The sequence below is a fragment of the Paramormyrops kingsleyae genome, chromosome 19 (assembly GCF_048594095.1).
Source record: "Paramormyrops kingsleyae isolate MSU_618 chromosome 19, PKINGS_0.4, whole genome shotgun sequence".
In the NCBI taxonomy this organism is placed as follows: Eukaryota; Metazoa; Chordata; class Actinopteri; order Osteoglossiformes; family Mormyridae; genus Paramormyrops; species Paramormyrops kingsleyae.
In genome coordinates, this window is record NC_132815.1 from 5,636,803 (window position 1) to 5,655,600 (window position 18,798).

Here is an 18,798-nt window from a genome sequence, read left to right on the forward strand (position 1 = left end):
GTGTGTGTGTGTGTGTGTGCATCTTCTTGTAACGGATACCGCCTGTGGCAGACTGTAGTCTCTCCCTGCCCCTTTGTCGGCTAAGTGCTTGAAAGATTGATGGACATATCTAGCACTAAGCTAGGCAGTGGCTTTCAATACTCATCAGAAATCAAACATCTTGGCCTTAAAATATCGCCTCATAAATGAATTACAGCTTGCTAGCTCTAATTAGCGCGAGGCGGAATTCAGCACGAAGCTGACAGCACAGTTCCAGACGCGCACATTCCTCGTATTTCAGGGACGGGACCCAGCCGATGTTGAGGCAGCAGGAGCCGGGCTGCTTAAATGTTGGAATCAGATTGACACTGGGGTACAAAAATAGGACATGTACCATGCCACATCAGATAAGTGATTTTAATTAGACAAATGATTTTGTTTTTGTATTTAGGGAAATTATCAAATTTATCTCACATATTGCCTAATTGCACTGGAGGGGTATCCTAGTGTAAATGTTGGCATACTTACTCTATACATTTACAGTTGTAGATTTCCAGTTATTCATTTTCCAGATACAGTTATAGGACATTTTCGGTGGCACCTGCCTAGATGTAGCGTTTTGACTGTGTAGAGAAGCAAATGTTAATGGGTGTGGATGCTGTCGTCAGCGAAGTTCAGGACAATAAGGGCTTCGATGCCCAGAGCACAAATGGCTAAGTTCCACTTTCTTATTTCTCGCGGCCAGTTCCTGGGTTGACCCATTAATTGGTCCATCACACGACTGGTGAGCCATTTATCGAAGGACGTCATCGGCGACTACAAGCTAAAGGCCCCAAATCCCAGCGCACCACGTTTATCTCGCAAAAGGCTAAATTAAATTAAGTCTAGCCTGTACAGTTCAGCACGGTTTGGTCAAATCACATTTCGCTCAGGCGCTGACGTGAGGAGATATCACAGCCATGTGTGCTGGTCTTTGTACCACAAACTATGTTGAGATGTGTCTAGAGCATGTTTTCGCTCCCACTAAGCTTCCTGCCAGAGAACAGGTACTGGGAGCCAGGAGGGAGCGAAAATGTGGACTGGCCAAGGGTCCCCGAGGACCGGATTGGGAAACACTGGTCTAGAATGTCAAGATATAACTGCAGTAAGTTGATGAATTTGAATTTTATCTCCGTCTCCCTTTTGTGTTCATCATGAGATTAACCACAGATAAGAAGCCTTTTTACTAGTGTATAGTAGATGCGTGCTAAATATGTGACTGCATATTTCAAAATATATGAATAAAATAAATATTCCGCTCAAATATAATATACTGAGTGTACAAGAGCTGTTGTCAAAGTCTACTGAGGCACAATCAAGCTGTCATGGTGAACAACGCAGGAAATTACCGCTGTCGCAGGGAGGTTGCAGATGTTAAGCGGGGAAGAAAGTATGGAAACACAAGCGCTAATCAGGGACAAAAGCACAAACACGCGCCTGCGTGCCTTCCCACAGTTTGAGTTTATTATATTTACAATCATTTTAAAAAGGAACAGAAATAGAAAATAGCTCAAACTAATTTAAAAATAGAAGTCAGCACTGATCCCAAGCGAGAAAACTGACGTTGTTGTTCAATGAAGCTTCTAGACAGAAATAACCTGCAACAGCGTGTAACAAGCCTTTCTTTAAATGTAAATAGATACTGTCCGCCAAATGCATTGGAAAATCGGGTCCGTACGACACCTTGAATATACCAAAAAAAATATCTGAACCGGTAGAGATTTCAGTGACCTATATACAACCTGGAATAATTATTAAGTATAGAGTGGCGGGGAGAACGATGACAGGACATCCGCCACCGTCACCGGGACAGGGTCCTCGTGCACGTGCCCAAAGAGCCATGGTGCACCAGCTTTAGCAGGTGGCTCCACACTTTAAGTCACATGGACGGGGCCGAGATGGTGTGTGACATGAGCACCAAGTGGGCAGGACACGGGGGGGGGGGGTCACGCCAGGGTACCGTGTGGCGGATGGTGTATCTGCGGATGCCCTCAGGGATCTCCTCGAACGGGCCGCCTGGCTCGGCTTCCTGCCAAAAGGGGGTCCTGGGAATCGGTGTGGCGGGGAGAGCCCGTGTGCTAAGGCGCTGATAAGAGTGGGGGTGTTGGAGCAATAAGCGGAGAGGGATCGGCACCGGCGTTTGACCTTGATAAGCTCGGGGGGCGGATTTAGAGTGCGCGCCGTGTCCAACGTAGTCTTGTTATTTCTGATTTACTGCCCCACTGCCAGACCGTACCATAATAAACAAGGGGGGGGGGACTGGAGAAGGTCCCTAAATTGATGATTTATATGTCTTTTTTAGGATTGACTTCAGATAACTGCTTTATGAATTGTTTTTAGCTGTTTGTCCCCAAACCTCGGCGTATGCCACCAGGCGAGTGATGTTGGAACAAGGTCAAACCGAATTTCCCAAGGATGAGCAAATCAATTAAAGTGGAACTCCTCATTGGTGGCCCGTGTCGTGCGCCCACAAGGCGGTCGCCCTGCCTGGATGTGTTTGGCTAATTCATTGCCGGTCTCCCTGCAGAATTCAGGCGTTCCCAGACTCAGCTGCATTTACGCACTTACCTTTATTGTCTGCGATCACTTACTGGATTTTCGCAGCACCGTTACTCAGTAAGAGATTTATGCTGACTGGATGTATATATGTACATTTTTAATTATCCGTTTTTAAATTAAATATAGGGAGTGATTTAGTATTTTTTTGCTCGAAGTCCCCGTTCACCATAGTTAACCTGGGGCCGTAACTAATCTCATCGCACACATAATATTCTGGGCCTGAGAGGATCCATTTAAACATCCATGTGTGATTTAAAGGAGTTAATTAGGAGCGACTGACTTGAACAGAGTAGGGGTGGAGGGGATTCATTTACCTGGAGGACAGCGAGCATTTAAAGAAAGTGTTAATTTACCGCTGTTGCCAGATCGACGCTTTATACAACGGCTGTCAGGACTTGGGTGCGAGAGAGCCGATCTCAGCTCCTCTAGCGCCCCCTAGTGGGAGGACCCCACAAGTAGGGGAATCCCGCCGTATTGCTACAGACACACGGGCCCTATCTCCGGGATGCGAGGACATGTCCACTACACAAAGCACAACATTTCAGTCACAGCACAAACTCTAGCGTGCACCTCGGCTCTCGTTCACCACGCTAGCCGTGATTTACCCCTGCCCAGGCTGCTATTGTACATCTGTACAGCTAGTAAAAGAGGAAGGAAAGAATAAAGCGCCCTCTTCTGGCGAACGCAACGAACTACTACCCAACTAGAAAAGGAAACACTGTCGTAGGCGGTATAAAATAGCGCTGGGTCCCGAGTTTGGTTCGCGACGTCGTTTGACAGGATTCGGGGATGCCTTACGGAAGCTCTGACGCACTTTCATTGATTATTTTAAATAAAGTTACCATTTTCTTCCAATAAGCAACGTATTTCTAAAAAAAAAAAAAAAAAAAAAAAAAAAAACGCAAATATGCACGAAACAAAATAACACAGAAAAGTTATTCCATAATGCTTTTGTGTGGACAGTATAAAAAAATCTCTATAAAATAAGTCAACTAAAACTACAAAGATATTTAGTTTAAATGACTCCTGCTAGTATTTTAAAAAATATTCCCTACTACAAGGAAACATCCAAATTATGTCTAGTCCATTTAATTTAATTATTATTTTTTTTTATAGTTCTTGGCACTTTCAGGAAAAACGTCACAAGAAAGGAGAAGCTTGTTGTCACCTTTCTATCACCTGATCAAAGTTTTCCCTTTTCTTTGGGCCAGAGTTTGACATCATTCTGCCCAAGATACGAGGACCAGCCATATGTAAACACACAGGAAATAAAATGCTTTTACAAATCAATATCTTCTATCGAACCTTTTCTTTTCTTAAGAAGCCAGGGGTACTGTCTTAATAAATCTGAAGGTGTATCGATGACGTAAAGGACATTCATTTAGAGAAGACCGTTTTCTAATCACTGTAATCGACAGACTCCAAGCACCCAGGTGACAACATCGTTTTTAGTACATGGCACAGTTGCAGACGTTTTTTTTTCTTTTTTGCTCATTTTCTATCTTTTTAAGCGAGGTTGGTTGACATCGGCGTGACGTCGCTGCCTTCATAACGTACGGTATTCATTCTTCGGTCAGACGTGAAGGGAGAGCCGTCAGCGCAGCTCCGTGAAGAGCCGGAAGGATGTGGCCACATGGGGGCGCTCTCGCATCTGCCGCCAGCCTCCCCCGCGTGTCAGCCAGAGTCTCTCCAGTCACTCTGCCGAGCGTCGGCTGGCCAGCAAGAAAGAAAAATCCACTGCGTTCATTTCGCTTTCCGAGGACGGAAAACGTTCTCTTCTTTCCAGTCAATTTTATAAGACACTATTATTTAAGACAATTAAGAAAGAAGAAAGAAAAGGAGACATTTCTATCTGATGTGTTCGTAAGGCAGTTGTCCTGTTTACTTTGACCTAGAAGGAAACAGAAAAACACAAAAATCAGAGTCAGTGATGCATCAAAATTGCAATAAATATATAATACATAAAAATGAATAACAAAGCAGAGGAGAAAATCACTGTAAGCAGTGAGGAGAAGCTTTCGCCACTTAGAGAAAGAGAGACAAAGAGCCTTGCTGTGAATAACCATTCATAACCGCACTATGTATCTACCAATCAGGTCTTCACAGCAATTTCATCATCCCACCTGTTTTAATTTGCTTTCGTAATCTGCACACATGATCGGTCTTTACCGCACATTTACATTTGAGACAGTAGGAGATTTAAAGTCGAATTTCTCCGTTTCTCACGGTACCCAAGTGGGAAACAATACAAGCTGACAAAAGCCGGTCAGGAAAGCAAAAAAAATAGAAAAAGAAAGAAAGCCGGCGATATTTCCAGGATTCGCAGGCGTCCTTACGGAACATTTTGGGTATGTGAGGTTTCTGCTCGGACTTTAAATGCCCCACTGTCCAGCACTCGTCGTCTTCTCACCCCAGCCAAAGTAGGCCAAGGAGATGAGAAATCAGCCCAAAAGGCGCCGGTGTCTCCCGTCCTCCCCGTCCTCACCGTCCTGGTCCGCCGAGTCCCGGAGCCACCTTGGCTTCCTGCCAGGTGTTTCCGGGAAACGCAAACCCCCCCCAGGTCATATGTCACTCAGCTGAATGAGATCTGGGAAGCTGTTGAGGGGTTCGTGTGGCTAAATAAGCTCACCATATGAGGTAAAGCGAGGTAAAATGAGACCATAATCATAGGTCATGGTGGAGAATGTTATTTACCGAATTACCCCTCCCCTGCTGTAGTTCCTTCCCTCTCTGTGCTCTGCACCAGGCCGCATGCACAGGGAGGCTGAAGGAATAGTGCGGCACTCCATCATCGGCAGCAAGGGACAGTCGGCTAAGACCAACAACGCCCCCCCCCCCCACCCTGCATTCCTGAGTGCGATCTGTGTGCAAACCCCGAACAGACCCCCTCAAAAGGCAACTTGTGCCATCGCCCACCCCATGACCCCTTTGAGAATGATGCCAGCCTCCAGGCTTTATTTCACACATCGCCCCCCCCCCCCACACCTCAACACAGAGCTGCGCTTCATCCACCCGATGACCTAAGCCAGCTGCAGCACAGGCGTGGTCTCTGTGGCAGTACTCACATGTACATAGGCTGGAGCTGCAAGTGTGACGTCTTCTGCGGCCCCTGATAACCATAGGAGTCGAACCCTCCTATAAAGTCGACTGGATGAGGGAGACAAGAGAACAGCATGAGCGAGTGATTAGTAAATACCGTCATCTTGCCTGTGTGGCATTCCTGGGCCGGAGGTGACCAATAGCCGGTCTGCTGTGGCTGGGAGGGCGTGGACAGGATGCGGATGCGATACATATCCACACGGACGCCCGGCGGGAAAAGTCGCCGGTCCGGATTAGCAAATCGTGTGAAAATAACAACAAGATTATGACTCGGTTTTCCACGGGGGCATTCTGGGCCTGAGAAGGCCTCCATATCTGTGCGCTACACACACAAATCCACGGCAGCAGAGCACGAGATAGTCGACCACTTTTGCTGGAAATCAGAAGAAAATTGCCGGCTAGATTAAAGCGGATCAGCTGATTGGTGTGTACTGGCAGCGGCTGATAATTGTCATAATGAGAGTTTGCAGGAGGGATATCCCACCCCCCCAACCCCATTTTAGCTCCCACAGGGACTCACTCATCCTCCCTACCCCTGCATCTGAGACCCGCTTATCACTAGACTTCATAATCTTATAATTACTGTACAACATGCTCTGCTTCTGCAAGAGTTTCCTGATTTCACACTTTTATCTTATAGCTGCTTATCCTGGACGGGGGCTGGGGGACTGCAGGAGCCTAAACGAACAGGGCACAAGGTGGGGGTACTCCTGTTTCAGGTGCCAGTCCATCACTGGGCACACGCCTGCACACATTCCACGGATGCCAACTGGACAGCAAACTTCCAAGACTCACTCAGTCCTCGGGATATGTTTTGGGGAACACTTGTGTGGATTTTGTGAGTTTTGGAAATTTAATAAGAGTTCTCTTTTGGATTACATGAGGACCTAGTGCGTGTTGGTTCCAGTATTGGAACATATATTGGCAGTATAGGAGTGTCTTTGTAGGTGGGTATACTGCTATACTGTATAATTGTGTGTACATACTTATCCAGACAATTTTAGGGTGGGTATACAGTAAATTAATCTTACTAGAGGAGGGCATATAATGTGTACCTGTGTAACCCATCAGTACAGCTCTGCTGCGACATTTGACAAGCAAGCCTGACTTTAGCTCATTGGTGGTCTTAAAACTGATCCTTGATTAGCCGAGCTGCATGTCACAAATTCATCCTAAAAGATGCCGAAATGGTCCAAGGCCGCCGATATGTACAGCGCCGTACATAAAGGTGGTGGTGGCCCTGCTTGTCCTCCAAGGCTTCCTGACCTGGTGGAGATTCCTGAAGAAGACATTTCTCTTGGTCCCCACCCTGATTGATGGAAGACCCAGTTCCTTTCATCTTGTTCAGCTCCAATACGGCGCTTTGATTTATCTAAAGCCCAAACAGTCCTTCAATAAGTGGAGCTGGGGACATTAGCCTTGATGTTAAGTATAATCACAGCATGAGGGCGCTTGTGATCTCCATTACCTACATCGAGGTGTTCCATGCACTGTATTAATTACTGCAGTAATGGCTAATACAGCATTTAGCTTAGGGTCTCTGTATGCATTGGGGATTGCATCATCAATGTGTTTCTTAACCAGAAAAGGAAAGGTCAGCAATTCCAGAATATCATCACTCTATTTGCTCAAATTAAGTAGCATCTTTGAGTTCCTCTACGAAAGATCAAACTAAAAAAATCACCTGCCACTACTGTTTTTCTGTACTGCTTAAGTGGAAGTATTTATTCAGTTTTGCCGTACATAATAAACATGACAGGTCGACACAGTCTAATTAAACTGTAATTCTATTTTAATGGGCCTTAATCTTCTGCTAGTGAAAAAAAAAACACTCAGCTTGCCCAACATCCCTGCTTTAAGCTTTAGCCAATAGGGGAAGACCCGGCATCGGTCAGCACATTCCTATTGGCAGAGAGCCGTGGTCATACGGTACAGGAATTATGTTCTCGCTTCCGCCAGTAGGCCCGGCTAGTCGCACTGTGGTGACACAGCTCAGTTCGCGCTGTCCACTTGCAAGACAAACAAACGGCTCCCCAGGACAAATCTCATTCTCTCTGACGAAATGGACCAATCTGCAGGGCGACGTTAACCAGGCTCTTGATCCCAACGAGAAAAATGGCATCTCTATCAAGAATGTCTATTTTCTATCAGAGAGAGCTTGACACCGAGAATGATCACCCGGGAACAGGGACTTGGCTAAAAATTCGGGGCCCCCTGAAAAAATATCACCTTGAGCACCCCTACCCAATATTTCCATATAAATTTATATATTCAAGGGCCCCTGTGAAGTATTGGCCCCCCAGAATCTGCCAGGGCATCCTGGCCCCTACTGCAGCCCTGCCTGGGAATGAGGGTGTGTCTAAATGTATTCAAACAGGATCGTTAATGGCTGTGATTATGAAACAGACTTTTTCCCCGTATGGCTTAGGCACAATAAAACTACATTTTCAAAGGGAAAAGTAATCGAAATAAAACCTCAGGGACCCGCAGCAGTCAATCAATTATATTTGATATGCAGACATCCCTCCCTTCGCAACAAATGGGGGGGGGCAGAGAGATAGCAGAAAGGAGGATGGTATTGATTTGGCATGCTGCTCCTATTTGCTTATGCATCTCGCAGCCACCGGCTGCTTTTCCAGAGCCTTCCACAGGTAAGAGTTACAAAACGCTGAAGGCGGTCGACATCGATAATGCATCCCAATAAAAGCAGGCAGTCTCTTAAGCAGCCTCTGGAAAAAAAATGCTGTGTCAAACCTGAAATTTAGCTCCTATGCTGTAACTTTGCTACATTAGTGTTGCATTTCAGGATGATGGTGCGGCGCAGACCTGTACCGGAGCAAACATTAGCGAGACGGATAGATATTATAATAACTTTATCTAAGGTGTGGTTATTAATACATCTATCCATCTATCTTCCAACAGCTTATCCCGGTCAGGGTTGTAGGAACTGCAGTGAGACAGTCTATCCTAAGCATGGCACAGAATAAAATTACACAGTATGCATAGTACGCAGGGGTGGGGTACACTTTAGACGGGATGCCAGTCCACACGCACACAGTGGGTGTCGTCTTGCTGTCACCCACTGAACCGCTATGCCACCTACATGACTGAGAAAGGAACATACAGCTTATTTTGCATCTCACGTTTAAGACTAAACTGCGAGAAGAGGGTTAGGGTTAGGTTTAGGGTTAGGTTTAGGGTTATATTGGCATACAGGGAGAATCTGTGGACTGATCCTGGCGACTGATACTCACAGCTGTCCTCTTCTTCTGAGATGAGCTTCACCACGTAACAGGCGTAGATGAAGCCAGCGAGCTGGAATAAAGAAGAAAGCAAACGTGGATCACGGTGCACGGCAGAGGCTGGCTAAGAGGCCGCAGAGGACGGCGTCCACAGCGTTATTATGTACGGCATGTTTTTATTGGGGTGGATCAAGTAATTGCTTTACTTCCACCCAGAAAATATTGATCACCAGACCATCGCTGGACATAGCTGATGACGTCGTGTAAGACTCAGATACAGTTAGACTATGGGTCTGTTGAAGACTTACAGTAGACAGTGATATGAAGGGAGACCCATAGCAAGTACCCATATCAAGTATTCATAGCAAGTACCCATAGCAAGTACTGATATGAAATACCCATAGCAAGTACCCAGTGTTTCATGGAGGAGTAGTCTAACGTCAGCTAGTAGTACTATGTACACCTCATATCTCGTGTAGTACCTGCTCGGAGCTTCAGAGGAGCCTCCACCAACCTTAGTGGGTGACAGGGGAGGGAGCACTCCAAGGGCCAATCAGCTTTCAGCTGGAGCCAGTGCCCCTGTGGTTATTCCCCTCTATTTACTCCTGATCAGAAATCGTCGTATGTGTGCCAGTGACTAATATACATTTCATCTGGGGGGGGGGGGTGGGACGTGAAGTCAGGTGACCTGCTGCCATTTCCCTCGTGATATATAAGTCCCGTATTTTCTCTTTCTCCCCCAGAGCCAGACCCGGTCACGCGTCTCCTCATCGGTTTGGTTTCCTCTCCTTCTTCCCGTTAGGAGAAACAGCCGTCTTTTGTTCTCAACGTCTGCGATACAAAAATTATATTATAAAGTCCCAATGAATTGCCCGCCCTGTTCTCCGTCGCCATGCCCCGTGCACCTGTCCGCCTCATCCCGAGGGAGGCGAGTCTTACGGGCATATTTCCGTTTGCGAGAGCAGAGGGTGTGACTGCAAGGTGAAGAAGTAGATACTGATTAATGGTGCTGCTGGGAAATAACAGGAAGAGTTATGGTAGGGTGAGCGACTAATGGATCAGTTCTTCAGGCTGTTTAAGGCTAAAATCCCGTGTTGAGGGATATGTTAAAGCCACGGTGTTAGGAAGGCAACTTTTTCAATCCTGTGGACCAGAGTATACTTTGCCACATTAGATCTGTATGGGGGCATGAGTACTGGAGGACTCAGATTAAATTGAACGATCGAAGGAGTCAGAGAGCGTGGTCAGAGGTCAGTCTGCTGCTGTGGGTGGAAAAATGAGAATGAAATCGCCCGACTCGGGGCCGATGGGCTGTGAGAGGCGAGTAGGCTGGCTGTAGCGGCTGACAACAGGAGCGCTGTGGAGACAGAACGTCCTTCATTATGGCGGGGAGTGAATTAAAGGGACAGGCGAACAACTCCGCCAATTAGCTTCCTCGAAGGGAGCTCCGGAAGAATCTCCACAGAAAAAGACTCGTCCCATAAAAGCCACTTAGCGGACTCCTTTAACAAAATGAATAAAAACACAGAGTGTTTTGTGTTTAATTTGTGTTTACGGCACGCAGGCTGGCGATACGAAGGGAAGAAGCTGTAAATCCAGGGAAAAACAGATTTAAGATTCTGGGAATACTTCAAGGTCCTGCCCTCATTTAGAGTGAATAATGCGCTGCTTCCTCGCATTCCTGCAGCACGGAGACGCTGAGGGGGCAGTCGGCACGCGCAGAGATGCGATACGTCTCCATGCGGGGCATTTACATAAAACTGATCCCCGACGTGGAGGACGTAGATTACAAAGGACCCTCTCCAGATCGCCTGAAAGAGGACTCCCTTCTTTGCCCCCCCCCCCCACCTTCAGCTGCGCTGACTCCCTCCCCTGCTGAAACAAAAGCACTTGTTCAAGGGGCGCCCACAAGCCCTGGCTGAGAATGGACACAATTATGTTGCGCGCACCACTCCTCTGATTACCCGATGGTATCTCGTGTCTATTGTGCGACAGAATGTAGAACCAATTTGTTTGCTGTAAATGTGTTTTTTGTTTTTTTTTACATGATGAAGAGCCTTTGTGCATGAAATTCCTTCAGGTTGACGTGACCGAGCTCTTGATTAATTGTTAAAATAAGATTATATACATCTAAATAATACATGTAGAATTTCTAAGGAGGCAACATGAATAATTTAAGAGTCTGGGAACGCAATTGATCTTAACGCGAGTATTTAAATGTTTTACTTGGCGCGGTAAGCTTAGCAACATGCATTCCTGCTCGACCACCATTTCGTACTTGTGTTCATATCCACATGGCCATGTGTGGTAGTACTTTCATTTTTCAGTCTTACCAGGAGGTCTGTCTATTATCCTCGTTACCGAATGACTGCCTCGTTAGAGAGAATCTGGACTGCATCCAGACTCTACTGTCTCACCGCAACGAGACAGCGGAGCCCAACGAGAATATTACGGTCTCACAGCCGCCCGCTCATTCGTGACTCTGCGTGAGGCTCGCAGATGTGAGGGGCGGCTCGATGGGATATTCTGGGGTCCGTGAGTGCTGTGGGCATGGTCAAGGGCAGGGAAGGGCAGATATAAATGCCCGTGTGATGCTATCGATTCGGCTAACGCGGCGGGGGGTCTGCTGTGTCTGGTGCTGCTCACGTGAGCCAGCGCGACACGCGGGTGACATGTGTGTGCTGCAGCGCGGCCAAGGAGACGACTCGTCCACGTTGAGCTGCGACAGCGCAGTCAGCAGGTTATTAGTTAAGTGGCAGCACGACGTCCAAACTCTGAGGCGACAGGGTCATGGTCGAATGCTACTCACCGCCGGACCCTTCCTGTCACCGCAGGGAGGCGCTGACCTCGCGGAGCGAGTAGCGGTGCTGTAAGCACTTTGATCTCCACTGCCCCGGCATTACGATGCGGTTTTTCTTCCGTTGCGGCGTTCAACCTCAATGTTACCGCGCCGCCTTAAATCCCGAGGGGATTTGCGAGACCGTCCAAGCAAATGACCTGAAATAATGGCTTCATGGCCACAGGACTGTCTGCTGTCTGAAACCTAATAAGCACTGAGTCCGTGTCATTCAGGACCATGGAGGGGCCACGGCGCCACAGACCGCTAGCTGTTTATTGGCATCGGTCCGGCTGACATTTACCGATATATGAAATGCACAGATTATTAATATTTACAGAGGCACCGTAAGTCCCGCTGCAGGCTGCCCATGGAAACCCCCACCATGCATTGCGACACGGCCTCACGGAAACCCTCCGCCACACAGCTCTGCTTCTGACGCGTGCGGTGCGGCCCCACACCGCGTCTCAGGTGGCGTGCGTGACATCATCGAGCGGGCAGTGAGATGAATGAGGATGTTTAAAAGAGCTTCATGCTCTCATGGTGCTAAATCCGAACCTCTCGAAAGGGACGCGTTTACAGAAACGTGCGGCTTGCATGCACACTCATGATCACACGCCTTTGTAACACGATAATAAATGGCATACCCTTTTGAGTCGGGAAGTGCTGCACGACGACACTCATTCAAAGATGCCCATTCGTCTGTGCTACTGCCATTTTTCTTCTCCAGAAGTGTGAAATATTGACAAAAAAGTGACAAATGGAGACAGAAAGTATATCTGCTGCCCCCGTTATTAAAGCACCTTCATCTCTTTTACCCTCCCCCCCCCCCACAAAAAAATGAGAACTCGGTTCACATAAAAAGAAGCCTACAAATCCCCCTTCTCCGACGCAACCCTTCCAAAGTAATTTCCGGGGGTCTGGACATGTGACAGCTCTGCTCACGACTGTCATTGTAGCCTCCTGTGAATATTTACTGCTATTCCGCTCATTTGTTTTCCACACCATTGACAGAGCAGCCAGGATAATCACCACAGCGCACTGTTAGCTTTGCTACCGCTAACTGTCTTAATAGCCACACCATCACGGTGTCGTCGGTTAAATGAAAGCTTGGGCACGCACATCTGTCCCCAAAGTGTAATCAAAAATACATTAGTTTATTGCTCCTTTCTCCAGCGTGTGTGAGTGTTTTTCTTAACTGACCCACAGAACCACTAATTCGATACAAGGTCAACGCAGTGTTAATGTCCATGTGCCCCTTAGGACAGAGAGCGGAGTGAGATGTCCGCTAATTGGCACCAACACCGCCGTTCGGAGGGGAGAGAGGGCTAATTACGGTCAGGCGTGGGCGGAGCCGTTACCGCGGCTCTGCCGTGCCCTTTGGGAACCTTGGAAACTAAAACTCAGCGGGGCAGCCGGATGATTGGCGGCTCGTGCTCCGGGAAGGTGCCGCACCCTCGAGAAAGGCACTCCGGCGAAATGTGTCATTTCACAACCCATTTAATCTTCGTGCGAGCCAAGAGGCGGCTGACATCCTCCGTTAGCATTCATCGGCCTTGTGTACATACGTAAATACGTAGTCTGCGATTATGCCGTTTACAGAAAAGACTATGATTATTAGAAGAGTTCAATCGCCAATATAAATAATGTTAAGGGACCATTGTTTGCTGTGTGCATCTAGAAGCATGAGGACTCTTTAATATGACCCTTCGGTCTCCTCTCAGCATGACTTCTGAATGAACAAGTTATGGAGACGTGACTCACTCTGCTGGCATTCTGTCAGGAGATCAGAGACGCTTTATCGGCTCGCGTCGACTCCTTTCTGGTAACGTGCCCGGTACCTGCGAGCTCCAGGTTTAGAAATCGGAGTAACGGAGGCTGACGACTGCCGTTGTTACCGTAGCTTAATTGGAGCACCGCGTTTGGTTTGCGCCGCCAGAGACGCAGGAGCATAATTCCCGTGTCCTTGACTGTTTTTGCCTTCATCACTTCCCCCGGCAGGTGGTCCCCAATCTGGGTGTTTACAGCACGCGTCTTTTGCGATTTACATACCAGCGACGCATCACTTCCTCCTGCGGCTCCCATGCGCAGATTTTATTTCTTCTTTTTTTTCTTCTAAGCACTGGTCCAGTGCGTCGGCATCTTCTTTTGCCAAATTTAAAACGCTTTATTGCACAGACACACACAAAAAAAAAAGACTCAGATGAATCCACCGCCGGTGAGTCTGGATGCCTGCATGCGCAGAGGCGCTGATTACATGCATTTGTGGTAACTCTGCTAAGCAGGACAGGTTGTGTTTTACTGCCCGTCGCAGTAAAGTTTCGCCGCATTTCAGCATCTGCAGGAACACGGCTGCTTTGTATAGATTGCGACGGTTATTGTATGCTATAAAGCATCCTGGCTTTCAAAGACCCTTGAATATACTCTACATGAAAAGGTGTCAGTTATAATGCTGGATAGTGATGACCTCGTCTGGTGAAGAATGGCTTAAAGTAAGAGATCTTTGTTGATTATTCAGTGATAAATTTGATATAATGAAATGAAAAAATGAATTGATGCTTTATTTGCTGTTTGCACAAGTACATGTACACTGGAATGCCTCTTTTTACATATCCCATCATGCTCTCTGCACACACATACGGTTGAGAGCGAAGCCTGGGGTCCAAGCGCAGGGTCAGGCCATTTATCCGGTGTCCCTGGTGCATTCTGGGAGCTTAAGGGCGTCGTTCAGGGGTCCGACAGACATGCGCCTGACTGGCTATTCTCAGATTGCTATTGTGCCACAGACAGAACTATCAGTGGTGCTGTCTGAGCCACACCTTGTCCTACCGTGTGAATTCACAGGCACAGGCTTCCGCGAAAGCGGCCTCAAGCAGCTGATAGAAACCCGTTTCAGGTACTTTTGATTTAATACGGCCAGAATGACGATCATTAATAACGCGCTGTCCTGTCCATGACTGTGAAGGACCATTCTTTAGCGTAATCAAAACAAACCGCTTCAAGTTTTGGCCGACTGCCAGAAGCAGGAAGGGAATCGGCGCTGTGTTAGGCAGGCGGCGGCTTAGCGGAAAGGCCTCGTCTGAATCCGTCTCGGTGTGTCGCTGTGAGAAACCGCGGCACCCATGGATCACGGCTAGTTTGTGAAACTCACATGTTGGCACCGGTCCGATTAGAGTGCTAAGTGAAGCCCCACGAGTGTCTGATCATGGCTGGAGGACGACTTCATTGACTCGTTCACCGAGTCCTCACTTCTTGGAAGAAAGACCAGCCCAAAGGCGCTGGTCGTACCCGCTGCCCTATGGTGAGGATATTTAGCAAGCAATTTAGCCGCAGCGGCTAAGGCTCCAACAAAGAGTCGATCCCGCATTTGCTGTGCTGCCATGTCGATATAATTTATAAAGCACTGACGCTGTGACACAGAGAACATTGTCAGGATTCGGCAAGCGAGATCTCAGCACATATTCTTCTGCGGGTATTTCAGCACAGATGTCACAAATTTCATCATGCTTCACCTAAAGTCTACGCTGACAGTCTGCTTGTACTTCCAGGTCTCAGCAAGCTGGAATGAGACCTTTCAGTCATGATAAGAGATCATCCTAAATTCATCATGAAGATGTTTACTGCTTGTCGTGTAACAGAAATGTGGATCTTCTCGACACTGCAAGTTTCATAGTTAATATGAATAAATATGTGGTAATAACATTTTAGCATTGACTCCTGGGGTGAGCCTGACACGATGATTAATAATAGCAGGAAAACCGGAAGTGAACGGGAAAATGTCTGATGTGTGTTTTCTGACAGATGTAATCACCAGAATGGGATCTGAAGCTGTCCGAACCATAGTCTTAATTTGCTATTGTCTGCATGTCATGTTTCTCATTAGAATCAGTAACAAGTAATAAATATACTCAGTACAGCAACTGTGGAGGCTTGATAAATTAACCAATTCACTGACTGTGTGTGTGTGTGTGTGTGTGTGTGTGTGTGTGCTCCAGGTAAACCTTACCTGATGGACACTCATTTTCCTGGTCCCCATATGGGAAAATTCTATTTTATAAAAATCTGTGACTGCGGTGAAAAAACTGCAAAAAATTGTATTTTGTTTGGTCACTTATGGTTAAGATTAGGGCTGGGTAGGGGTTAAGGTTGTCATAGTTAGCGTTAGCATTTTTCCCATAGAAATGAATGACCGGCCCCCAAAAAGATATGACTACACGACTCTGTGTGTGTGTGTGTGTGTGTGTGTGGAGGGGGGGGGGGGGGGTCTGATTTTTAATCAACACAAATAAAACCAAATTTTTCAAATTCACAAATTCTGCAGACCAGTGTCATGACCTGTGCGTCCAGTCCTCGTGTGTGCCACGCCCCCTCATTACCCACGTGCACTACCCCGATTGTGATCACCTGTTTCCTGTTATTTCGGCTTGTCTTGTGTACTTCAGTCTGCGTTCAAGTCTGTTTCCCCAGGTCTGTCATTGATGTTTTACTGTGTAGTAGTGGTCCGTCTACAATAAACCCCGTCTTTGGGATTTCCGTGTGCCCGATCCTGATTTCCCTGCTCCCTGCTTGCTCAGCCTGTACACGGTTACAACAACCAGTGGCTATGGGGGGTGTTGGCCTACGCAGTGACACGCTCTGAACATGCCTGTACGTGATTGATCTTGATCTGACAGGACACCTAGAAGGGAGTGGGATGGCGTAGGCCGGGCGTACGGCCCACCTGGTCATTTCCACACGCGGGATCAGAGGCTGCATGTCATGTGACTCCCAAAGGCTTGAAGCACAAACTTCTCTTTATGGTTGAACTGGGAGAGATGCCGGAGCCCAGTGCTGTGTCCTTGGGACAGTCGCTACCATTGACAACCGACCAACAGAAAGGCCATCCACTGCATCCAGACTGCCCCAGCTACGACTCACGGTCACGGCCTTCTTCTACTTGCGTATCTGCTGTTCACAGGCCTCCACGTTGACACCGAACTCCTCCGGTGGCAAAACCTCATTAGATTAGCAGACATTCCTGGCATTGGCTTGGTAATAATTCATTATGTGGCTCTAAGACCTCACATCCACTGTAAGGGGATTGATCGCCCACTGGAAAAGTCAGCTCTTCCAACTAGAGGCATAATTGCCCTGTGTTTTCTATAATGCATTCAGACATCTCTCCATTGATTCTCCTGAAAATACCCTTTGAATACCCGCCCCTCGTGGCTGCCTTTCTATCGCCCCACAGGCCTGAGAGCATAACCTGAACCCTTCTCTGGTATTCCAGGGGATCCGGCCGGAAAATAATGCCGACAGGATCGGTCCGCAGAGGAGACTTCACAAAAGCGACCGCCGTGCAGAAAACGGAAAACGTGCGCAAATCATTCCAGCGTCGCCAAATTGAGCTACCTGCTACTGAGCAAGGTCCGCCTACAGGAATGGATCCACATCTTCGGGATGTTGACAGTATCCTGATGTGCGACAATATTGACGCAAATGACTGGAGGCCGTGGATAGTTTTCTTCCATGTTTTGGTCGTAGCTATGCAGTTCATCCATTTTGCCAAGTATCCTATGTAGGAAAAAAGTCTGGCATTCTTTCCTGCCTCCACTTTTATTGGATGTTGTTATTGCTGCTATTGTTCCCATGTTTACTGTGTAGTGCTGTATTTGGCTACAGTTTCCAATACAGTATAGTGACCTTTACTGTCACATGAACACTACAGGCAGCTATATTCCGCATAATAATGAGCTGCCATCCCTCATATCAGTAATTATCCTTACCAGCCTACTGAGGATTTTCTTATTCTGCAGTGATGCCGAAATGATCATAGGTCAGATCAACTGCGATGCAAAAACGATGTGCTTTAATGTTACAAGCGGTTCTTGCAGTGAGATTTCTGTGTGCAAACCATGCAGTTTTCTAAAATCCAGATGAGATGACTCCCCGGTTTCCTGCGGGGAGACCTCATGGTTCTGCATACGCACACATGGCCTTGCTGTGTCCCTTTCGGCATTCGGCGAAGGGGCCCCGTGTCCCCGCTGGAGTGGCCTGTGACTGACAGGATGCGGGGACCTGCCCACCCCCCCACCACACAGATATTCACATTCTCCGAATATCGTCGACAGACTCGTCATACCAGACCACCAGGTATATGACGCAAGACAGAACTTTCTGGAAACGTCCTGTCTCCATGGGCACTAGGAGGGAACATCTTAATTAATAATAAAATGTATATGCAACTCTGGAAAAAATTAGAAGACTACTCTATATAAACAAATCTGCATTTTTAAATCCCGGTTTAATCCTGGTTCTGCTGGCAGAGGCTACACTGAGCAGCAGGTTGCTTCCAGGTTCAAAATTTCTAAGACAGCAGAACACAAGAATATGGTGAAGCAGGAGACGCTGGGAACGACCAGAAACCAGCCAGATAGAGGGCAGAAGCAAGTTTCTAATGCCAGAGATGACCGTTAACTTATCCGACAGTTTCTCATGAATCATAAGATGACATAAAGTGACCTTCAAAAGCAGTGCATGTGCAGGTGTGAAGTGCACTGCAAGGACAGTTCATATCAGGCTCCTAGAAGCAGAACTGAAGTCCCATAAAGCAGGGAAGAAGCCCTTCATTAGTGAGAAGCAGGGAAGAGTCAGGCTGGAGTTTGCAAAAAATGTGTATTTTACACAGACACATTCCCATAAACGGAGAAATAATTGAAATTTAAATAGTGATTATGCTGTGGTCTCAATTTTTTTCATGTATGATAATAATTAACCCAGCGTGTGGCTACCTAGTGATACCCTGCGCACTAAGCTCAAACAAAAAAAAAGCTCTGATTGTAACATGTGTCTCTGACGGTCTCTGCCGCTATCCTGAGGGACAGGTATGCAATAAAGCCGGTCGATTCCCTTCCTGCCTGGTGTACGACCCTAACAAAACTGGTACAAGCTCTTCCATAGGTAATGGTTGGCTCTGTTAATACGAATGGCGGTTTAAAAGACTATTTCATACATAGATACATATATATTTATATTTGCTCCCCACAATGTAATATGAACCTAATA

The 18,798-nt window shown here is 47.2% G+C and overlaps 1 protein-coding gene across 4 annotated transcripts in view; it reads right to left on the reverse strand.

Annotated features, from left to right (window-relative positions):
• Positions 1-1,460: 1,460 nt before the first annotated feature.
• nkain2 (sodium/potassium transporting ATPase interacting 2) overlaps positions 1,461-18,798 on the reverse strand; it is a 129,042-nt gene continuing 111,704 nt past the window's right edge. For 3 of the 4 annotated variants that reach the window (XM_072703219.1, XM_023797129.2, XM_023797128.2), the window contains exons 5-7: positions 8,931-8,991; positions 5,643-5,724; positions 1,461-4,468 (exon numbers count right to left, since the gene is read on the reverse strand). In XM_072703219.1, coding sequence (XP_072559320.1) covers positions 4,459-4,468; positions 5,643-5,724; positions 8,931-8,991 — 153 coding nt within the window. In that variant the 3' untranslated portion in view covers positions 1,461-4,458. Of the gene's footprint in view, positions 4,469-5,638; positions 5,725-8,930; positions 8,992-18,798 lie in introns of those variants that run through there. The other variant, XM_072703217.1, reaches the window with a different exon arrangement.